Source organism: Chiroxiphia lanceolata, chromosome 9 (assembly GCF_009829145.1).
Source record: "Chiroxiphia lanceolata isolate bChiLan1 chromosome 9, bChiLan1.pri, whole genome shotgun sequence".
In the NCBI taxonomy this organism is placed as follows: domain Eukaryota; kingdom Metazoa; phylum Chordata; class Aves; order Passeriformes; family Pipridae; genus Chiroxiphia; species Chiroxiphia lanceolata.
This window is the reverse complement of record NC_045645.1, coordinates 22,806,850-22,831,954: the sequence shown is the minus strand read 5'-3', so window position 1 is coordinate 22,831,954 and position 25,105 is coordinate 22,806,850. Positions and strand designations below refer to the sequence as shown.

At 36.1% G+C, this 25,105-nt stretch overlaps 1 protein-coding gene across 3 annotated transcripts in view; it reads right to left on the bottom strand.

Annotated features, from left to right (window-relative positions):
* Positions 1-2,202: 2,202 nt before the first annotated feature.
* Positions 2,203-25,105, bottom strand: part of DENND1B (DENN domain containing 1B) — a 149,484-nt gene continuing 126,581 nt past the window's right edge. For 2 of the 3 annotated variants that reach the window (XM_032696453.1, XM_032696454.1), the window contains 7 exons: positions 21,993-22,033; positions 21,099-21,167; positions 18,897-18,953; positions 18,015-18,125; positions 5,447-5,526; positions 4,217-4,433; positions 2,203-3,010 (listed from right to left, as the gene is read on the bottom strand). In XM_032696453.1, the coding sequence (XP_032552344.1) occupies positions 2,459-3,010; positions 4,217-4,433; positions 5,447-5,526; positions 18,015-18,125; positions 18,897-18,953; positions 21,099-21,167; positions 21,993-22,033 (1,127 nt within the window). In that variant the 3' untranslated portion in view covers positions 2,203-2,458. The remainder of the gene's footprint in view (positions 3,011-4,216; positions 4,434-5,446; positions 5,527-18,014; positions 18,126-18,896; positions 18,954-21,098; positions 21,168-21,992; positions 22,034-25,105) is intronic. The other variant, XM_032696455.1, reaches the window with a different exon arrangement.

The window sequence follows — 25,105 nt, the reverse complement described above, 5'->3', positions numbered from 1 at the left end:
GATTTTTTTCTCTATTTTCATCCTAAAGAGATTAATACTGTTTATTATCTTCAATAAATTAAGAAAATAAAACATGGAAAAAAAAAGATGGAACCATGGGCAGAAACATCATATCAGATGCAAAGGAGAACAAAAGGTAAATCTTGAAATTCTCATCTACAAAACACCAAGGACATGAATGAGAACCAGTGAGAAGCATTACAAGAACAAAAACCTTTGTGTTGCCTGTCTCCTCTTAGACACAACTGCAGCACTATGTTTGGGCAATATTTAGTACCAATAAAGGAGAAGAATGCCCTCTACCAAGTCATTAATAACAGCTCTAAACAAGAATGCTCTGCAGCTTTGTCATCTAACAGCACTGGAGACACCTGGTCTGACCCACCTGGAAAGCTTGAAGATTTTAATTATTTTTTATGATACTTTCAATTTTTAATAGTGCAAAATATTTTGCCAAATAACATTTGTTGTTATGAAAAAAATACTCAACATACTATGTTGATACATAAGAGGAAACCAAAGTACAAACAAATACTTTGCAGTACAGACGTCTGGATGTACAACTTCTAACTCTGGAATCCTGAGATTCTCCAGCAATGCAGATTGCAGATGCTCTCTGGAATGTTCATGTTCTAATCAGAAACAAGTATTTCTGTAAGATTTGCACTTTTACAACCTTTTAGCTTTGTTGCACTGATTAAAAAAGTTAATTCTGGAGGCTCATCCTCAGTGTAATACTGGCCCAGACCTTCTCTTTCTGGAACAAGCTGAAACTTACGCACTAACAGCTCCCAGGTCTCACTCTACTGCATCTTTGGTGGAGTTTCAAACACTGACTCTGTAACAATGCGCAGCAATTCCCTCAGGTCAGCTGCCTTGTAATAAAGCAGCCAAAAAACCCTTTCCATTTGTGCTAGCTTGAAGGAAAATTAATTAATAAATCTCAATGAGGCAACTGATATTAAACTTTGCTACAAAATACTATGAAGGTACTAAAGCACAGTCTGATCCAAACACTGACCCCATGAACACGCTCACTCAGGCCTACACTGAGATTAAGACAAGTCGCTCATGCCAAAGATGGAACAAAAGAAAAAAGGTTTCTAACGTAACTTAGAAGAGCAGAAGAACGTTCTTCTCAGGTAGAGTTCATTTTATACCCATGTGCTACTTCTACCAACTGCACCACAAATATCCTTCAAGGCTGATAATTCCAATCTGCTGAAGCTGATCTAATGGCTTCTCTATCCTGAGCCAGTGTGGAGGCCAAGGTATGTATGGTGAGGTGGAAAAAGAAAAGAGAAATAAAACTAAAAAAAAAAAATAAAAGAGCTGCTCCATACAGAATCAAAATTTTTCACTTTTAATATCCAAATATTCCCCAGGAACACTGCCAGAAGAAGCAAAAATTCTTGTTCTGAATACAATATACATCAAGTCCATTTACTCTCCTTCACTTAGTTTAGAAAGAGATTTTTGGTTGTTCAACTTGACTAAAATGAGAGTTGGATATATGCAGAATCAAACTGAATCTGTAATTTTAGTTTTCTAGTGTTACAAATTAGGCACAAATCAGTTTTCCAACTATTAAACTGTAGAAAATAAAACATAATAGAAATCTATCAGTTCCACTTACACTTTCCTTTCTGAAATTTTTAGGTGAAATAGTCTACCTAGGGAAACCAGATAATATGTCTTTAAAGTGTCTTAGTTGTAAACAGAAGTTGATAAACGTCACATTATAATTCAGCGCTTCATGTACTTTATAGAAGAGAGAAAACCATGCGCTACCTTTTTGAAGTCTGGAAGACAGAGCCACAGTTTTAGTTTGGAGTAAGTTCCAAGTTATATTCGCGAGAAATTCCTTATTCTAAAAAAAGTCTCCTTCCCACCCACCTCTGCTGAAGCAAATTCCTGCCATGGAAAATCATTATTGCTGTTTTGTAGATTTGCATTCATCTTCTAAGACAATTAAACCTCTTCTCAAAAGATTAAGGCAATTATTATTCATTACAAATATTAGCATTTGTACATTTCAGACAAATCAGATGGCTTGGTTCATTTCATGCTTACTGGGATTAACAGAGTACCTTCAAAACCTGGTTACCTGTTAGGCGACACTTTTACTGCTGCTTAGAGGAAGCAAATGCTAGGAAGCACCATACACTTGCTGTATTTTTAACACAGAGACTAACTAGTACCTGATTTAAGAGTGCATTCATATATTTAGTTTCATTTTTTGGACCTAACTACAGCCAACAAATGAACTGAGTAAACATAGAAGCAGATGTCCCAATGGCAGAAAATGCATACTCAACTGAAGAGAATTATTTTCATAACTTAGATCTCTTATTCCTTTTTCATCTTTTGGTTATCATGTTATATGGAGTTATATGGAGTCCTGAGTAGTCTCCCTTTAACTTCTAATGGGAGTCAAGTTTCTCTTCTCATAGTTTTCTTACGTTTTATTTCCACTGCTACTGCTGGATAAGCTATCCTTTGAAATATTTAAACCATAGTGAAAAGCAGAACTCAGTTTACATAATGACACCACTTCTTGAAGAAGACCACCCTCTTCCGGACTTTCATCTCCTTCCTTCCCATCTTTCTCCCAAGGGACCAGAATGGATGGATGTTGAGCAAGACTTCCTGGGAGCTGATCTTCTGAGGTACTGCTTAGTGTTTCGTTCTGCTTTGCATGCTTACAGGAAGAATAGCCTGCTTTGAAACTTCCTAGGGAAGTAAACTGAGCACTTGGTCGTACTGAAGATGGGGATGTCATACTAGTGGTGTCCATCCTGTCAGTAATAAGGGTTTTGTCACTCTTTTCTTCTTCCAGCCTTGTGAGAGATTCTCTCTGGCCACCAGAAGAAACTTGCTTCCTTGGTGATGGAGGGAGCTGCTTCCAATGGAGGACACTGTCATCCTGGCCGAGGTTCCACTCTGCTTGATCATTAGCACTGCTGCAGAGCAGGGTAAGGTTGCTCTCACTAGGTGCATTTGACTTGTTCTGAAAGAAAAAAACATTTTTATAGTTAATGCAGAGACAAAAAATGTCTCTACACTGGCATTTCTGAAACAAAAGTACTGTAAGGGATATTATGTGTTCCTAAACCATGGATCTCCTTTGGAGTTCAGTATCACACAACAACAATCCCAGACACAATGTGAGAACAAGTGTTTTTACATTTCCTCACCAGAACATTGTCTCTTATCCTAATGATTACCTTTGGTACAGAGGAAGGATTTCTGTCCCCCTATCTATGCCATCTTGGCACAAGAAGTTTTGACAGTGAACAAAGACACACTTTTCTGGTTTGTACCCATAATATTAGAGGGTGGGGGACTAAAACTAAAACCAGATGGTATTTCCTCTTTCCTTCAGTAATTAATTATACCAACTTTCAATATTAAAGTTTTTTGGCCAAACAAAAATGGGCATTTTATTAATCTAACCCCTGTGTGACACTCATCATATAAAATTTTGCAAGCTTTATAAGCATTTGCATCAGTATTTGCTGCTCCAGTAACAAATCCTCTACTATAAGATCCCTTTCAGCAAAAGTGAATGTCGGACAGCTGAAATGCACTGGAATTCAAAAACACTACTATTGTTTTGGCTAACATCACAGCAGTGACTTGGTGAGGGTTTTAAAATTGTAGGCAAGCAGTTTGTTCACACTAAAGGACCTATGCAACCCTACCTAAAAAAGCAACAAGGAGCCCCCTTAGAAAGCTCTGCAGTGCTATTCTAGCAGTGGTTTGGGTGCAATCACCAGATAGATCCCATGACTTAAATCAAGATGAAAACATCACCATATCACTACACCTAGTTAAAGGCTGTGAAGTGAAAATGGAAATACCTTCTAAACTGCACAAAAAGAAGACTAAATCCTTCTCCAGGCATATCAGATTGAACAGGTAAATGTAATACTAAACTATTTGACTAAGTAAATTATTATATAAGTCACAGGTACATATGTACATCATTCCAAGAAGATCTAATAAACTGGACAAAGGTGTAACCAATTTCTTGGCTGGTGAAAAACCATCATGCAGTGACCAGCATGAGTGTACTGTTATGCAGCCCTAAGACACACTAGCAATTCTAAGGACTATGCTGCTGTGTCTGATCTGCATGTTGTTGATTCCACAAGTGCAGTATTCCACTATAAATGAACTTGGGTTATTTTTCAAATGAAAGCAGAAGACTAACCGCAGTCTTGTAATCAATGTCATCCATTGACCTAAAGAAATCCAGGCTCTTTGCTCCTGAGAGTTTTCCTTGATCTGAACTGTGTGTGCTCAGTGTGTCCAGGATCTCCCCAAGCAAGTCCATTTCTCCTTGATGCTGAGGAATTATTCCTGTTTCACCAGAACCATCACTATCATAAAAGTAAGCAGAAGCTTCTTCACTGTCTTCTGATGATAACCTGAAAACAAAAACTTTTTCATCAGATAGGAACCTAAAAGTAATTTTATTACAGCCATACCTGAAAGGAGAATGCATTTCAAGACTTATGAAAGGGAACAATAACCTGGAATTTCTTCCTACTCAAGGATTTTGCTAAACATAGCTGTATGGTATCAATGGAGATGCACTCACCATTAGCTGTCTCCCGGCCTAACCACACACTTTGTTCTAGTGGAAAGACTCTCATACTGAAACCCTTCTTCCATCACATGACCAGACTTACTGGAGTACTGCTTATCTGCACTGAGAATTGGTGCTTTTGTCTCTTAAATTCTCTCTTGCTCATTGCAAGACCCATACCTCAGACCCCCATTCTACCACAGTCTTTTCCTATCTCTGTCTATCCAGAATACTGCTACAAGGGGTATTTCCCATAGCTTACTGTTTTGATTATATCCTTTTAATACTTCAGTAGTTCCCTCTTCCCTACTATATCACAGCTCAAGTTGCTTGATTTTGCTTTCAGCATCCTTTCTGGTTTATATCAAAACCTATCTGGTTCATTATCCAAAATCAACTCATGAACTCAGAAAATGCCTCAGTGCAGCCTAAACTTCAATTTATGATTTTTTTCTAGTTCTCACATAGGAAGAGCTTGATATAAAACTCACAAGGCATTATTTTTCTTTCAGACCCTTCAAAAAAGTTCTCATTGTCATAACCACAACACAAACCTTAAAGAACAGATCAGCTGAGGTTACTGCCCACCATGTTTAGGAATAATATTTCACTAGTTTTTTGTGTATGTAGTCTTTTTATCTGGAGTCTATGAAGACTGCAGATTACAACAAGCTCTTCTAGACACTGTTTTTAAAGTAGATTTAAATCCTAAAGTACTTGACATCATCTAGATCAAGAATAAAACTAGCAGCCTGGACAGGAGCAAAATGTTTCACTTGAACTTGACTTTGCTGAATAACACTAGTTACGCTCTCTCCTATATGTACATACACATCTAAACAGGCTTCTTACTTGCTCGTTCTCTCCATTTCATCATCATCATCTTCATCCAAGGCAAAATCCTGGTTACTGAGATGCTGGTTGAAACGAGTCTAGAGGACAAAAAATTAACATTATAATTTTGTTTGCTTTTTTCTATTTCAGCATGACTTATTTGGAGACTAGCTGCCACTTTACTTGTTAAGACTTCCTGAGCACTTGATGAGTAAAACCACATATTAATCAGGTCTTGTAAAGGTTGTTAAAGAGGATGTGACCTCAAGCATCAGCAATTAAAAAGAACTATTTTTCTTCGTGGCCTATGGAGGGCCTCATTATTTATGCAAAGCCTGGTGTGCCTTATTATTTATGCAAAGCATTGATTAGCAGAAAACTGGCTACTGGAGGAAAAGCATCACTCAGGTCTATTAGCTACCCTTTCTGGAAAGTATATCACAAAAAGCACTGTGGTTTAGTACTTTCTGACAGAAACATTTGCCAAGCTCTGGTTGATGTGGTCCACTGAGCATGAAGAAAAATGGACTTTTGAAGAAGCAAATACAAGAGAAATCAGTAGCCTCTTTACATAGGTAGGTTTATGTTAAGGTGTTATACAGGATTGCAGAGTAAGTAATATGCCAGTTCAAAAACTTTGCCCTAAACATGCCTTTGTGCAGGATAATTTACTGTAGATTACAGCTAACTCAGTGTACACTCAGAGCATCCCATGGAGACTTTGCATGGACTAGCTAATGTGTTGCAAATTCACACACTACCTTATGGACTACTCACTAGCCTGTTATGTCCCATTATTATTTAGCAAATAAAATCAGGCTAAAGAATTCTCTCTCTTGACCAGAACATTTAAATCAGGAATTTTAGTCACTTGGGCTTCACAAATGACTGTCTTAAGGGCTATACATCTCTTATACCTGTTTAGTATCAAAAACCTGCAAAGATCAACTATACAGGCAATCAATCCACTGCAGAGATTCTGAACCTTGGATAACCACCCATAATTTAAAGACATATGGATAGAATTTGTGCAAAGGGAAAACAGTGCTAGCTAACTTTGAGGAAAATCAAGCGAGTAACAAGAAGCGCTACTGCCCACATCTCATCATGCAGTTCACCAAATGCCTAAACCTGCAACGAGCCCCTGATGAGGAAGAAATATGACCTTAATTTCAGACTACAAGCTTGAAAACCTTGTACTGCGAGGATTTCAGGACGTTACCTATTACAGATGTTGTCAGTGTTCTACACAGACCAGGACGCTCTCTGCAACTTCCCCCCCCCCCATTATTTTCAGGAATGTCTCAGTGTTCACTCTTCATAGACTGAGACATTTGTTCCTGTTCAACAAGAGAGGATTTAATTAAAGCAGCAAGTTTTGATAACACTTTCCATAGTTCTTCACTCTCAAAGAGGAAACATATGGTTCTTAATGTGTTAAACCAAGTAATAGTTGATAGAAAATGAGAGAATTATTAGCATATTAAAGCCCATGAAAGAACCCTAAGATTCATACTGAGTAAAAAGTATAAGATGGAAGGCAGAGCAAAACTGTTTCTAACTCTTTCACAGTTTTGTGAATTCTTTGTGTCATTCCCATCACTGTTGCAATCTATCATTTTCCAGTTTGTAACTAAAGAGAGGTTAACCATTCTGTCTTAACTAATACTCCTAATTAGCTATTTTACTGCTCACTGTCACAACTACAGTCACTGTTTTCAGTTTATAAGTTGCTGCTTTAAGTATTTATCTTCACTGGGACAATTAAAATACTTTGTTTCTATAACACTGGAAATTAACCACTTCCCCAAGACAATTTTGACGTGACGTTCACTGTAATTAAAGCTCTAACCTGGAACTAGCTCTTGGAGGACAAAACCCTCCAATTTGCAGCAGAATTAGATGATGCCATCACATTTACTTCTAGTAGCATAAATGAGAGATTTTGCAGGGAAGAAGGTTCTTTAAAAATGTTGAGAAGTTTCAGAAAACAGAATGAAAACCAACACTTCATCTGTACATGAATTAACTCTGTCAGTAGAATAAAATCCTACAATATGACACTTGCTGATTTGTTGAAATAATAAATAACATTTCAAACAGCATAGATATAAGCTTCAAGAAAAAAAGAAAAAAGTGGGGAAAAAGAAAAAAAAAAGAAAAAAGGAAAAAAAGTTGTGTCTTTGAGAAACAGGAACTGAATAAAATTCATTAGATTCAGCAAACACCACAGGCATAGCAGTGGCCCCTCAGAGCACTTACAGACAGTATTATGCAAGAGTGTTAATGAAAACAAGAATAATATCATATAAAGGAATGTAACAGAGCATGTTGATAAACCTAAAATCTCCCCCAAAACCAAGAACTTCTAGTTTCTGATGGTCAGAATCTGTATTTGAAAAAATATTTTTGTTACCAATTTAAATGTTCAGGGCTATATTATAAAATTATACAGGGAGACTTTCAAAAACTAATCAAATAAAATGGGATTTACATACAAAGAAAAAAAAATGGGGGGAAGGAAAGGAAAATATTTGGCTGTAAATAACAACCTTCTCCAGCATTTACAACTCTGTGAGCTAGCCACGGAGACAACAAGCAACATATGTTTTTGAATAGGTGACTTTCCTCTAGGAGCTGTAATAAAAACGACTGCAAGGGAGGGGTATGTCCAGACTACTTTGCAAAGAAAGAAAAAGAAAGAAAGAAACCCTTAATAAATTCCAAAAGGAAAGCCATAAAACTTTTTCAAGGTTCCACTAGGCAAAGTGACAGAGTACGTGCACCTGCAAAAGCTGTCAGAGTCATTTAAGAAGTCCTTCCATTACTGACGTACCCTGCTGTTTGCAGTTATTTAAGCTTTTAATTTCTGTCTTTTCTACATTTTGAAGTGTGTAACCTTTTTTATACCTCTTTATGAAAAAAGGACAGACTTCTGCTTCCTTCCTGATTAGCATTCTAATAACAACCAGACCATTTAAATTTATTACCACAAGAAATGATACGGCAACACTCCTTTCTCGCTGCACCAGAACTTTATAAAGTCTTAATAGACTGCTGTCATGTTTTCTTCTATAAAATAAAGGAAAAAACTTCTTTCAACTAGTCAGTTGTTTTGCTTCTTCCAACTTGTTCTGCTTAGATAATAAATCTATTATTTAATGTATTTACTTTATACCAAAACATGGACAGGGATTCTACTTTTGCTAGTTTTAAGTTTTCTCATCTTCAGGTACACTGCACCACAAGATTCCATCTCTCATCTTGTTCACAATGTAAGACAGTTCAACACACTTAAAGACAACAAGCTCACACTCTCCACAAGCCACTGCTGAACCATCAAGCCTGTAAAGTGCAGCAAAGGAACAACTCCAGATGGTGTGAGGTTATATATCCTTTCTGTATACACCTTATACATCCTCTTTGGTTTCTGCTCCACTTTGAAATCTCCTTGTGCAAGTGGTCTGCAACCTACAGAGAGCTCAGCAATTGCTGACCACTGAAATAAGGAAAGGAAGGAGCTGATGGTATAAATATAGGTAAGAAGCAAATAAAGTGAGAATAAGTCCTCAAACTGTTCTCTTCTGCTTGCTGGTAGCCTCACAAAATGTACTGCTTTGGCATAAAAATGCCAAAATACATGAATGCAAAAGGATTTAAATGTAAGATGGTTACATTCTTGATTGGGCATGAAAGTCAATCTTTGAAATGTCAGCTTTTTATATAATGCTAGACCTTTCAGAAGTCCAGCTTTTGGGAATGAGTGCTTATTGATTGATACTAAGGCAGGAAGTTTAACAAGGCTGCTGCTATTAATTGTCCTCACAGTGAAAAACAATCTTTTGATAAATGGCAGCACACATACAATTTCACATTTACTGGCTACTCAATACATCAACACATATAAAGTTTCAAGAAAATTAAAATACATACAATGTTTTAAATCCATGAAGTACTGTCTCCTTTTTCTTACAAATTTAGAGTATGAGAAAGCAAAATAAATACAAGTCCGCTTTTATTTATGATTCAGTATTTTATTTTACCCATCCTCCTCTACAACCAAATCACAGATATAATTAGGGCTCCATCCAGTAGGGAAGCAAAAGATCTCTCAATCAAACTTTCTAGTTAAGCACAACCTGTCGCCTTCCTTTCCGGTTAAACACTGTGACCTAAAGTGATGAATCAGAGGAAGGTACTTCACATTACACTCCACAAGAGCTGAGACTAATGAAAGGAAGAGGAAAGGGGAGATAAAAAATAAGTACAATTTCTAAACAATAATGCTCTGATATATATTATCTAAGATGCCATTTTTTTATATATATATACACACATATACATTATTATTATAGCACAGGACTCAGTAAAACTTAAAAACTATTAATGTTATACATAAAAAAAAAGCTTCATCCTTCCTAGGAAAGAGACCACCTCTGCTTTAACAGATGCAGATATAGATGATGCATTTGAAAGAACATAAAGCAGTTGGAAACATCCACAGCTGTATGCCATGAAAATGTCATCAATTCTGAGATCCTGTTAAAATTATAGGGAAACAGAGATAAACAAAATAAGAGCTTCCCAATGACAGAGAAAAATCCTTTTCTGTGACAATAAAGAGTCTGCAAGAGCAGGAAATCCCCCAAAATCTGTTTAGAGATACAGACAACCAGAAATATGCGTACAGGCACAGTACTTTGAAATGACAAGTACCCTGTAATACCACAGAGACCTCCACTGACTATGGCAAAGGTAAAGAAACATTAATATCTGTGCTGAGGTGGGATTTATTATAAGTAAGGGTGATAAATCTGTTGAGATACTTAGTCATGGATAGCACACTAATTATTTATGTTCTGAATTGAAAAAAATGAACAAAGTCTTAGCTCCGTACATTTTATGCAGGGATACCTGAACACAGGTATCAGTGGAGAATTTTGTAACACTGCTTTTAATTTTTAATAATTAGTCATGCTTCTGCAAATATTTTTCAAAAATAGTCTGCTTTTCTCCAAAGCAACAAGTAAACTTCCACTTTCCCTGAAGAATCGCAGGCCGTTTTTCCCTCAGGAATCCTGAGCCCCCTAAATCAGCCCGAGGCTCCCCACTGCCCACAGTCAGGCATCACCTCCGAGCAGCCACATCCTGCTCGTTCTTCTCAATGGCACAGAGGTTATTCTTAGCTAAAGTGCCTGTTTTCAGCTGATGATGCACTGTGGCACCATGCCACACATCATTCTAGCTGCAAAGAGTGCACCATCCGAAGGCAGTCTGGCTCCATTTTAATTGGCAACAAGCACAAGTGTTAGTCCTTTAAAATAGGACGTGGGGATTTGCAGTGCCATTTGCAACAACTAAAGCCAGCAGCTCTTTTTTTTTTTTTTTGTGGATGATTCTAAGAATCAGATTAACCAGGCAGAATTTCCAGTTACAAAACCTGAGAAAAATATCACATATTTTCCCTTCTGATGGTTATTAATGTCCCAGGTACACTCAGTGATGGAAGGCAAATGACAGAATGGAGCACTGAGGGGGTCACAGTGGAGAGGAGCAAGGAGATAAGGAAGAACATGTGTCAGAAAAGGAAAAACTAATCAGGTGTCCCTATGCACAAAGCCACATAAATGTTTATATGCACAAAGGCAGGAAAGGGAACACGGGTTTGAGGTAACAGGAAAGTCAAGAGACTTGGAATTAACTCAGGTACATCATGTGTGACTTTAATGAACCATAAGAGCTGTAAACCCAGTTTGCCTGGTTGGAACATAAATTGATCTTTTAGTTAAAATAGGCATCATACCCTGACATCAGCAGAACTATCACATGGTAAAATCACTGCTAGGAGCACTGTTTGCTGATCGTGTGCGACGTTCTCAGAGGAAAACTTACCAGAAATATTGAAGATGAATTGTACAATGTGGATGTGATCATAAAGACAAACGTTCTATACCTCCAGACTTCAGAAACACTGAACTCTGTCCATCAGACCTATGGACAATGTTAGAACCTATTTGAGGGAAGCTCTGTATGAAGCCTGAAAACAGCCAAACTAATCACATTAGCAGGGAAAAAAAGACTGTGTCTTAGAAACAGAAATATTGAGCCCAAGCAAGGCTCCCAACCAGAAGAATTAAAAAGGAGAAGTCCCTCCTGTTTGGCACCAGTAGGAGTTTTCTGCCCAACAAAGAAGGTCTTTCTCTGCAAGGTGCTGTGAATATGGCAGGCACTTGAATTTGGATGCTACTCACTAATTTTAGATATTTTAGGGCCAAAATTAGAAAATTAACAGCAGGATAGAGGCGCCATCAGGATGCAGTCTAGATTCTAGGTGGGCTGAGTTGCCCTTTGGTCATGCTCCTCTCTCTCCACTTACTACAGAAACAGCCTAGGGCAGCACTGCAGCTAATAACTTCAGCATTTCAGAAGTGTCTAAAATTAGATGGGTCGAATCTGAGCTCTCGCATTCAGAGATGCTGAGATCCCTGTAGCAAAGGCTTTTCCTGTCTCTTTTAATTCTCCTTCCTTTTGCCCCCAGCCAAAATTTTTTCTTTAATTGAACTTCTTTATCCCCCCCCCCTTTTTTTTTTTTTTTAAATTCTAAGGTACAGGATTATAAAGAGAAAGAAAAGGTTAGGGAACATTCAGTACTAGAGCTTAAGTTTTAGATGTAAAGTGGTGCTTCAGGTCAGAAGGTAAAAGAAAAATGGAAGTTGGGATGTAGATCCCAAACATTGTCTGACAGCTCTTCTGGCTCCCTGCTTTGGGGGAGCCAAAATGTGATCCATGGAAGACAGAAGATACACAGCAAATGAAAGCAGAAGATACCACTGTTATATGAAGATGTCAATAAATTCTCCTGATGAAAAATTTAATCCGGTTATTTCAATTAACTACTAAGGACAGAAAGGTTAATCCAGTTCTGAAGGTACTTTGTGAGACAGCATTTTTCTTTCATATACTTCAGAAAAAGCAAACACTGGAAACGTATGAGTGTGGTGTGTTTGTTTGTAAAAGAAAAGACCCTCAGAAAGGCTGTCTTTCTATTTGTTAAAAAACTTAAGCAGGGGGCAATAATAGTCAGGAAAAGCACCTGTGAAGTTTTTGCTTGAATAAATTTTTCTTTCAGTAAGATCAGAGGTAGATGTGATGACTCTACCTTGAAAAACTAAGCATTCCACAAAATGCTCACAGGGTAAGAAAAAATCCTGGAGTGATTTCCTGGCCATTATCCTAACTTCCCATTTCTTTAATTTTTTTTTCTTTTTTTTAACTGGAAGCATGGTAATCTGTGCAGAAGTTTCTCAAATGATGTTTTACTGCAAAACTGGGAGACAAGTAGCCACAAGGTTTACACTTGTTTATGGGCGCAGAAGGAAGAGCAGAACTCTGCTGCAGATTGTCACTGTCTCCGTTTAGCAGAGAGGGCAGGTGGGAGCAGAGAGCAATGTCGTAATTCTGCCTCTCCTTGGTAGCTTATTATTCCCTACTCCAGAAAAGAATATTATGCACCATACCTGAAAGCATCTAAATGCTTACTTTGCACAAAATCCAGGCACTATTTCACTTAACAAAAATAAAGGAAGTACCAGTTGATTTCTGAGAGGTTTTCTATTGTAACTAGAAAGCCTTGCACGAGGCAGAGGATACATGTGCCTCCACCTCTTCGAAAAGGTACCAGCGCCACGAGAGGGCACTCTCGTAATCTACAATTTGAATTTTGGCTGCCTAGCTTTTTCATTTTTAATTAAAAGGAAATCTGACTGTTTTGCAGAATGAAGAGATCTTACTTGACACACCAAGACAAAAGATTTTTCTCCAAATTAAAGGAAGCTAATGATATCTACAATATTTTCAAATTACACATTAGCTAAGAAACACAATTTACTGATCAACTAAAGCTTAGTTCAAGACTGTATTTTACTTTTTATTTACAAAATGTGATTTACATTTTAAAAAGCTCTTACTTTATGACATCTGTCAATTTATAATATTTTAGACAATGAGAGCAGAAGAGACCTCCAGTAACATAATCAGTGTTATCTGTGGATGGTAGGCATAGATGTGATCTCAAGCACATTATCTGAATACAAACACAGGTAAATGCCCTTAATCAGAGCTTTTATGTTTCTGAAACCATTGTGGGGCTGTTTGTGGATTCTTTTTCCAAAAGAAAGTCATCTTATACAGAATACTCAGTATATTCAGCACTGCATTATCACAAGCATGTCATCTCCTCTCTTACATTACGGGTAAAAAAAAAAGTATTCAGAATAGCCAACTCTCACAGCCTTTTTCAGGTTAGGAGGGTAATCAGTTACTAGAAGCCCTTTGTAGCTAATGATTATGTCATTTATTTTACTGGCCATTGTAAGGATATTGATAAATGGGGCACTCCTGAAGGCAAGGTTATTCTGAACACATCTTCCTGCTTGACACTTGCTATCTTCGTTGAACAGATGCCAAGTATATCTACTGCAAGCTGAATTCTGTATTGTATAGTTACTAGGATATACTTCAATAAAAGTGAAAAAGCTCCATTTGCAATATGCTTTAAAAAAAAAAAAAGATTAAAAACTGGTAGTTCTCTTCTATGTGAGCATACCAAGAAAAAAGTTTAGTCTAAGTTGGTTTTTATTACCTTATGCAAAAGTGTTTTTAAAACCTTCTTAGTCACTGTATTTGGATCCTGCAAAGTCATGGCAAATAGTTCACTTGGTATCTTCAATATAGGAACATTTTAAGTATTGTTGACACACAGGGATTCCTGGTAAATCCACACTTAGAATCCAGACGCTGATTTCCACTACAGATGCAAGATACCTGTAGTACCTTTAGGCACATAGTATTACATACATTTCCTTAGAGACAAGGGGGCATTGCTAACTTACTAATTGCAAAGTGAACTGGTAGTTCTTATCTGGTATTCTGCAAATCTTCAAGAGTGTTTTATTAGCCACAAAATACATTAGGACTATTGATATCCTGAAATGCACCATTTTCAATAAGCTACCCTAACACCTAATATAACAGCAAAATTACAAAGATCATATTCATGAAATCACACTGATCTTCCCGGCATTCTAACCAGGATCATATAAACACATTTTCTTTTTAATTATATATTAAATTGGAACAATTTTACAGAGCTCCTACTGCATTTAAGCCCCTGCGTACACAGAAACCTACATTACCTGGGAGCATATAATGAAACAGAACTAAACCAGATTATGCAAAAACTGAATGCACCACAGTCCAATACATGCCCTCCTGTGCCCCTCTCATCAATAGTTAAAGGAACTCAGCAACATCATTGGGAAGATACTGCAGTGTTGAAGCGATCTCATGCTTGCATTAATTTCTGTTTCAAAAATTTTAGCTGGTGATTTCTTATACCTTCTACATCCTTTATTAATGTGAGAGATAAAACATACCAGAGACATATTATTAGCTCTAGGCACGAAACAGTTAACAGCAGTGCACATGCCAAGGTTTTAATAAGGCTTAACAATAAAAAGCTTCAATCCTCCACTTTCACTAGATTTTGTTGTTGTGGTTTTCCCTTGCTTAGGGCAATCCATCTGTTAATGTTGACTTGCAATATAGTTAAGCTTCACACACATATAAAAAGCCTAGAACAGTGAACCTAAGCAAGGGGAAGCTCAAATGAATATTACAGAGATAGAAGGATTCGTCTGAGGCACAGATTAATTGTGTGTGCACACGCGCATGCACACGGGCACGTAGGAGTGCACTCCCCTCAGTTCCTTTTTTTTTTTTTTTTAAGGAAAGACTTACAAAATGCAAATTATAGGAGGGCAAGCTGATCACTACGGTTTGCAATAGCACATTTAATTATTTATCCTCTGATTAGGTTTTGACAGCTATTTTACACGCTATACTTTTTTTTTTTATTTACTGCTAGTTTTTTGTTAAAAAAAAAATAAAGTCACAATGACAGCAGTCATAAAGCTTAGTAAATATTCATTGTTAAAAATGGCTCTGCACTGTGACCAGTGCTGGTATTCTCCCTGGGCCAAACTGGCCTTGTTTTCAATAAAACCAGAGAAGTATCCTTTCCCTTGAGCCCTGTTAGGCTGAGGCTGCAGTTGGAACTGTCATCTTCACACAAAAGCAAAGGGGTTGGGTTTTACAAACGCAAAGCCTAATTGGGAGATCTTCGTGGCTGTACCCTTGACATTTATTAAAGCCTCATCAACAAAACAGGAAATAACCATACTAATTAGCAGACCCATATACAAACTACTATTTGTTGGGGTAAAAGAAGATTCACTTTTTATTGTAAAGGAAACATCCTCTCAGACCCGAAAAATCCTGTTATGAACCAATTTTTAAAATAGTCTTTCTCAGTGAAGTAAACTTTCATATCATACACAACTTTTCAAAATAAATACGTTTTACAGCATCTCAGGTACTGTTAGTATTTAACTGTTTCCAAGAAGTGGAGAACAAAAAGCTCAACGCATGCATCTAATATGACATAAAATGTAACACCAAATTCTTTATATTTATAATTTTCGAAATGTTTCACTATGGAAGAAATAGTAATAAAGTGTAGAGATGCCTCTTGTTTGGAAGCAAATGAATATTAAAAGCAATCTCTCTCTTTTGTTCATTGTTAATTTAGGGTTTGGGGTGATATTCAAGTACACTGACATAACAACTTAATCAATATCTGGTCCTTACTTTAAATATGTATCAAATTGCATGAATCCTATTTTAGCACTATCCTTATACTGATATAAACACTCATGGACATCATTTTAGAAATCTGGGTGGAGAGGCTCATTTGCAGGATAAAGAGTTATTGCAGGATAAAGAGAAAAAGGATTAAATCTGACAACAATGGCACTGAAATTCACTTCTTCTGAACAGCAGTTTCAGTACTAGATCAAACAGACTCTCATACACATGCATTGTGAACACAAATATATATTTTTGTTTGGACGCAAAGTTTAAAATCACCACTTATTAATAAAGAACTTGTATTTATGTTATTTTATTCAAACACAAAGAACAAAAATAAGAGTAGCAACTATTTTTTTTAAAAACCTTTTTGTTTGTTTGCTTTTGGAGGGGGGAGGAAAAAGAGGGAATGGCGTGAGTGAGGGGTGAAGGAGTTCTTGGAGAGCAATCCCCATGTGCTCCTTCCTGCCCACTGGGTTCACATGACATTTGGTGCTGGGGAGAAAACAAGGGACCTTCATTTGCAGCGGGGCAAAACCACGGGGCTGTTATTACAAGCTTTGCCAGTGAATAAACCCTATTTAAGTACATGGATATGTATGTGTGTCTGCACACAGGTTAACATGCATGTGTATGTGTGCAAACAGCTACGGACAGATATTCACTCCTGCCTTATTTTCAAAGCTAAAAGACAACTTGTAGGAACAGTAACGATTATAGGATTTAGCACTATAGAGCTGTATGACCACAAAAACATACAGAAGTTAAATTGTTCTGTCTGAACATATGCCTTCAAAAGAAATGTTTAATTGTACCAAGGTAAATTATATTCCTTTGTATCCCTAGACTCCTGTATATAACAGTGGGCAGCACTACCAGATCAATAAAGCAGAAAGTCTCTGCTTTATTTATAACCCTACTAAAAATTACTTTATGCTAAAGTACAATTTCACCATCATTTAGCAATAATCTGCATCAGTTCTATGTTAAATTTCACAAGCTTCATATTTATTACTGATAAAAATTAATTTGGAATCAAATTCATTAAACAGATAATCCAGATTTTTATTGCTGCAATATCTAGAGCAAAAAAACACATGTTGTTAGATCAGCTGGACTGAATTTCTACACTTAATTCTCATATGAGGAAGATACAGGCATTAAAAATCCACACATAACACATTAAAAACATGCAATAACAATGTAATGTAAAAATAAACACCTATATATTAAAAATATGTATGTATGCAGGTAATAATTTGCAGAAAAAAGTGTTACAAAACCTATTTTGTTGATATCTTCGAAATAAAACTGTCAAACTGAATTAAAAAACATTAAAACACTTGCCAAAGTTGAGACACTACACCTGTTACTTCAAATCTAGAATAGAAAGGATTAGAGAAAAAAAGCCAAGACGTTGGCACTGTATTAACTAGCTGACTTATTATTAAAATAATAAATCATAATGATCTGAGTAAGGTTAAAGGCCATATGGTTGCCAAAACAATTTATTAGAAACACAAAATTATTGTGTCTCACCATAAGAAACTAAAAAAGATAGCTTAATAGAGAGCTGTGAATAGACCAGAATGAAATTTTTGTGAGAAGCCTCTATCAAAAACAGTATTTAAGAACTAAATCCCAAATCCATACTTATAAATCTCCTGTTCTTTCCCCTCTCAACTGGGATGAAATAGAAATAGCATTGTTTTCCATACAAGCAGTATAGTAGTATTTCTACAAACACAGCCTTTTAATCACACTATCTCATCACAGACAGTAAAATAATCTTAAACAAATTCACCAAAACACTACTATAAGTAGCAAAACAAATTCCCCATATTCATGTGAATACGAACAAAAGTTTCAGGTGTCTTACCTGTGCCAGTCTTCGTTTTTCTGAGCTTGTTCTTTTCTCATAATGTGATGTGTAGATGGGAACAGTCTGTACTGCACCAGCACTGCAAGTTCCATACTCATCCTCACTCTCCTATGCAACAAAACAGATTTAAATTCCTTTATTTATAATCACTATCTGCAAACATACCCTCCATATTATGCATGCAGAATGCATTCAAAATGATCTTGCCACAATCTATTACTGTCAGGAAAATACCATCTGTAGTAAGAAAATCAAATTTAGCTTTTCAAGACACTGGATTACACACATTGTCATTTAAAAGATTAATTGTTCAAATATTTTTGAAATTTTTCTTAAAATAGCACAAAAGTTGTCCAAAAAATGGTTCCTTCTCCATACAGAAAAATCTTACATGGAAACAAAATTTTGAATGGGAAAAGCAGATGCAAAATGCCTAAAACATCTTTTCTAATGAAACTATTCATTCGTCTCTAAACATTGCTATTGTTCAAAAATCTTGCAAAACTAAAACTGGACAACTACACTTTCTGAAATACATTGTACTGCAAGACTCTCCCATCTCAAATTCTCAGCTTGAAGCAAAGGCTGGGATTGTGATATCAAAGCAATCAACTTTATGAAAACATACATCCTCTTAATGTATCTTTGAAGACCTCTGTTGTTCTATGATAAAATATGCAAACAATAAAGAGATTATTCAGTGGATGCATAGAATGACAGATAGTTGCCAGAGGGCTCGTTATGAAAAATGTATTGTTGAACAAAGGGCTAAGCATATTTCAAAAGTCATTAAAAACACAAATCTCATGTGATTTGTAACGTATAAGCTTCAAACTGGTACAGGAAGCAATGTAAAAAAGTAAAAAGTGCACCACATACCTTGTGTTTTAACTTACTCTTCACTTCTTTTATTCCTTGCCTTGCCTGGTTTTTTGCCTAGAGAAAGAAAAGGACTTGAGTAGCTCTGCAAGACACTGGCTGTAGTCACAGAACATGCTTTATGATGCCATACCTATTTTACCTTTTTTTTTTAAACACCTGGTGATATAAAGAGCAGCAATAACCTTTGTGACAAATTTCATACATGCACTGTCACTATATTTTTTTATATTCATGCTTTGTCTGTATATTTAAGGATTTTTTTCAGTACATGCATGCCAATGCTGTGAAAACATACATACTCAAAAATATTCCATTATTACTAGGGACAGGCTAAGTATGGTCATATACATCACTCCTTTATTTGAAATGCTCCTTTAAATTTGAAAGGGCATTTTAGCAGTAAAGCACATTGAAAAAATGCTAAGATTTTTAAGATGACTGCTACAGTGTTCCAGTCTGGCAACTTGCAGGGCAACATCAATCTTAAGAGAAATGAAGTGATTTCATATGCAGATGGAGATTTTGCCCAGTGTTGCTGAACAGCGTAGTGCTGCTATTTAGGGGAAAATTCTGTATGCATTAAAAGAGGCAGACAAGGATCACAGTTGCATAGAAAACAGCCAAGAATATTCTTCAATACTGAATACTATGTTCTTATGTTAAAAAACATTTGAGAGAGAGAAGGGAGGAGTAGGAAAAAAAATAAAAGATGTGGGGCACAACATCAAAAACTCTAACACTAATAGAAGAAAAGGTAAAAACTACCGAAGTTTTCAAGGTTGTCTTGAAAACGGGACTTTAAAAAATATATTCAAGGCCATAAATATCTGGAAACTACCTATTTTTTCTATGGTTTTCGGTATGTGGCAATTCAGAAAAAGAAAATCATTTTCTTGAATCAAGAGGTCAGAGAGTTTTTTTGATCCTTAAATCATACATCCATAAGCTCAGTAACAGCACAATGGGGTGCCATGTAGCAAATGCTAACCTGAAAGCCACTTTAAACTTTCCAGATCATGCTCACAGCATTTAGATGAATTTTGGAGTGCTTTGTTCTGAGGGATGGTACCAAGCACATTACTCAAAACTACCAACCGGTTATCTAACAATTAAGAAATCCATATTTCATTTCTCTAGTAGCAGGCCCCATAAAGGGCAACAACATAAGAAATCAAATGGGGTGTAAATATGAATACCATACACACATGGATCCTCAAAAATTTACTAGTGTTTCCTGGCATGTACAGAAGTTCACTTTGAAGAACCTTTACTATCAAGGACATAATTATCAAAATTGAAGGCTGGGAGAAGATCATGTAATCACCCTCTAAGATAGTGCAAATTAAGATGAATAATTTGCAGATAACCTGTTAATGAACCACTTTTTAAACTATAAATGAGTCCATGAATATGAAGTATATTTAATTTATTTACCTGTTTCTCTCCATGACTGCTGTGTTTTTCAAGTGATGTAAAATTAAAAATTCTGTTTGAAAACTTTACTGAAAATACACCAGCTTAGACTGATTTTCTGATTTATTTCAGGACTACTTATTATGCATCCAACTAGTGAAACAATTAGAAAAGCAAAAAGGAAGCCTAAACTCTCTTCTATATATTAAAAAAGCAACCCTAAAATACTTCCCACTTCATTTTATACTATTGCTGTTTTACCATACTGCACAATACCGTACAGTCTCACATGTTTTACTGCTTCAGCAGTCTTCAAAAACAAGATCTTTTAACATCAAAAGTATCAGCATTAAATCCAGTTAAACATGAGTATTCCAATACCATCTTTAAAAGAGTAGATGATTTGCTGCACACATTACTGATGCTTTACCACATCTTTTCAACAGTGCAGCACTTAGTGCCAAAGCAAAATTGCAGCTGTGTATCAAATAGCTAAATGATATTCAAATAAGCTTCTAGTGTGTATTAAAACTGAAACAAAACCAGCGCACTAATGCTTTGAAAAAGTCTATTTTTATGTACAAGCTATCTAGAAGACTCTGAGTCAACTCTAAATCCTAGTGCTAGATGAGAAAACAAGTGAAGCTAGACACTTTCTAAAGGCTGAAGTGCTTTTCTGCAATACATTTAAAAAATGCTTAGGTTTTTAAGCATTCAGGAAGAACGAGAGGTTGTAGAAAGCTGCAGTATTTTTATGTATTATTTATTTGAAATAGATGATCTTACAAATTTATATGCTGTTTTCACAGCCGGAGTGGCTTTGGTCATCGCTGTGTTGATCAGTGCACCGCCTTTCTGAAATGCACAAAAAATGTATTTTAGCAACATTTTAACACAAGTCAAACCTTAAGACAACGGCAAGGAAAAATAAACAGCGTGCTGTGAAGAAATAACAATTTTCCTTTTAAATGGGTAAGAGCAACCACAGCTGTGTTTCCTCTCCAACCTGCTGTCTGCAGCCACACAAGGGTTACAGTACGTCATTACCACGGCTGACACATTTATCAATGCATTCTAACAGAATGATGTATTCTCATTCTTCATTCACTGTTACCATTTCAAAATCAATTCAGAAGTTAAGGCTATTTTTCATGTGTTCCTATCATATTTATTATGCAACTAAAAAATACTTTGACCCCACAGAAAGAACTATCTCATTTAATCACACAAGAATTCTCTTAATCTAAAATAATATATTTCACTAATCCTGCAGAATAACAAGGTTATACCAAGGGTCTTTTGCTAGCCAAACTGCACAAATCCATATTAACAGAATTGCTATTTACTAGAAGTGATAAACTTCATATCAAATTGTACTGTCACACCTAATTCACAGTTATGGAATGTAACATGATACAGAAAGCAGTGAAATCTTTAACTATACAGAGAGAAAAACCTTATGCATTTTGCTATTTGTTTTTCGTATGGGACTTTTGCGGTTTTTTAAATCTTCAAGAAGAAAACCCACAAAATTATTGTACATACCATAGACATGTTATTTATTACAGAACACACATTTTCCTCACAATGAACAAACTTTTACCATTACATAGATATAAGAAAAAGGATAAAGACTTGAAGGACAAGGCAGCCAGCATAATTACTTAACCAAGTTTATACCTTCACTGTATGCATCCACTGTTGGTAAGATCTTGAATTTCCTGAAATAGAAACATAAAATATAACACAATAAAACACACATTCAACATTTGAAATGTTTCAACCCTCTTCACTATATGTATAAAAAAATGCCCTTAGAGGATGATTTATTAATTTAATTCTTTCCAGACAGACAAGGAATGTAAAGATAAGAATACATGTACACTAAGAAAGAAACCTAGGAATCTCTTATTTCATGTTTTCTATTTCCTTCGTAAAAGCTTATCTTTTCAACACACAAGGTTTTTAATTCCAACTGAGGTAGAAAGAGAAATTAAAACTATGATAAGGTATCATACTGCTAGAAAGTCTACAAAGAAAAATAGTAACTCAAAGGAAAGAATACAATATCATTAATTGCATTCAACCATAAAGATCCCTCTGGGCAAATTTTCAAGCCCCACAGTGACATGGATGCAGAAGGTACAATCCCAAGGAAAAAGAACGAGAGAAAAGTCCAAGGGTTATGGCACAACTATGTATTCCTGTGCAGGAAAAATCCTTTTAAGTTCTTAACTATATCTACTTTCTTTCACAGAGAAGACACTCTAAAGGCAAGTGAGAGCTACTGGCTTCTGTAGGACCACCGAAGACTACTGTGCCACTAAACTGGCCATGAAGGACAAGGTTAAATTCTACTTGATGAAGAAATGAATGCTATTTCCTAAAAGTGCTTCAGCTGAACGCCAAAGATTAGGTCCATGATCTCTGAGAAAGTTTTAGAGTACATCAGTCACTTGAATACTCCAGTACCATGAGCTGCTATGGACCCCACACAAGACATTCACTTTGATAAGAGTGCTGAAGTTTCAGAGTTTGACCATTTTGAAAGGACCATACCAAAACATCTTGAAGTTGCAGAGTTTTAACAGGAGTTTTCAAAACTTCTTAACCTTTGCAATAATCAAGTAACCAAGATCTGGGTAGAATTATTGCAGTGACTAGTGGAAGGCCAACACAGTCTCCTAGAACAGGTCTGAGAACTAACTGGATCATTGTAAAAGGTATTCCAAAGTTTCTCAATGAGGTGAAAAAAACAAGCTGTTTATACTCATATTGGGCACTTTCACACATTCCACTAAACTTTTTACAAGCAATGTTGAGAAAGCCAGACTCTCAGACTCTCTCTAAGAATGTCAAAATAACCAAAAATAATTCATTTTTCACTTATTTGATCTAGCTCCCTAGACCTGTCACAGAAGGCAGCATGCAAATAACATGTTACAGGGTGAAATTTAACAATTGCTAGTATGTTAAAGAAACTGCATGAACTGTAACTACTTTCTTTAACGTGACATTTCATAACTTCAATTCTTATCAATAATATTCATATATCATCTGGATTCTGGTATCCTTAACAGTGACTTTTTCCATGTCTGAGCTGTAGTTTCAAATGTTTTCACTTTTTCAATTTTCCTTATTCTACCACCATTGACATTAGACCAATGGAAAAGAAAAAGACTGGAGTAAAATTCAAGTGATTACAGATTACTTTAATTAATGTATTCTACAAGAAATCCAAGTGCTAAGCCAATCCATCACTATATTCTTGTATTGAAAGTTACATAAAACTCTTGAGAACTAATACTTCCACTGAATAATACATGTAAGAGAAAATAAAATTTTAAGCACAAAGTGCAAACTGTAATGAAGATGGCTGACAAATTTATTTTCAGATGTAGACATACAGAAATAAGCTTTGACCACTTTTATTGAAAAAAATAATTAAAAAAATGAAATTTAAGTTTTAATCTTCAATTTCCAGTTTAATTTTCTTTTCTGGTTTAGTTACACTTGAATATGGGGACAAAATGCCAATTTAAAAAGAGATTACTTAAAGAATCACTTTCAATTTGATTCAGTAGTTTTTAAATTATACTCTCTACAGCTAAGACTGTGTTCACCTGTCCTTTAACAGCTTGTAACTCACACTAACTTTCTGTGACTTTTCTGAAATCTGAGTTTCACCCGTTTTTTTAAAACCTTGGGCTTCCTGATCAAGTTGATGGGAGCTAACTCTGCAAAGAGATCATAGTTCTACCCCATTAGCGTCACAAAATGTCATCTTCCATTGCATACATATTGTTAGCCCTGCACTTCATAACAATAATGAGACAGCAGTTATGTAAATACTGAATATGTGCCCTAAGCAATTTGTCCACAGCCTGGCAATATTCAGCTTGCCTGATGTGAAAAGTACACACGCAGCGCAATCTACCCGAGAACTGATAGCAGAGCTGAGCAGTCCCTCCTGAGCAGAGCCAGGTGAGACATGGTTCACAGGCTGCCAGAGCCCAGCCAAGAAACAAGCTTTATCTAACTTCTATTGCAGTTTTATTGCAGCCTCCTGACCCCTGACTGCAGCCAGCGAACGAGCTCTGAATACTGACATCACCTATCTGAATAATGGATGCTCAATGCCTCAAATCTGTTTACAGAGCAGCATAAGTTACCCTAAAAAGGCAGGAAAGAAGTAAATCTCTGTATAACTAACCACACTTTAATCATGAAAAAGTCCCACAAATTATGTGCTAGATCTTGGCACAAGACACAGAGGGCAGGAGAAGGTAGTGAAAATCTTGAACAAAAGCAATTATGTACTTTGAGTACAAAAAAGGTGTTTTGCAGGAGGTACAGATGGCTCTGTACCACTTGATAGTTTCTCTGTGAGTGCCCATTCAAAAGTAGTCTTGCAAAGGAGGTTGCCATATGCAACTCTGTGGATTTGCTCATATCACATAACCTCCATCTACTGAGGAAGTTTCTACACTACTTTCAAGATTGACCATAAAACAGTATTTGTGCTGGTCATGAATATTTTGATCTGATATTTTGATACCATCTATTATACCTGTGCTGGTTTTGGCTGGGGTAGAGTGAACAGCTGTGTGGTGCTTAGTCGCCAGCTGGGGTTAAAACATGACAATACCTCAAATAACAATAGACTTGTACTAAATGTTTAACAGGAAACCTTTCAATAATCATGTAATAATCAGGACTGGATTCAGCACGCACTCTTCCATATGGGTTACCTAATGTGAAAAGCACTGTAACAATTGCCAGTGAACATAACT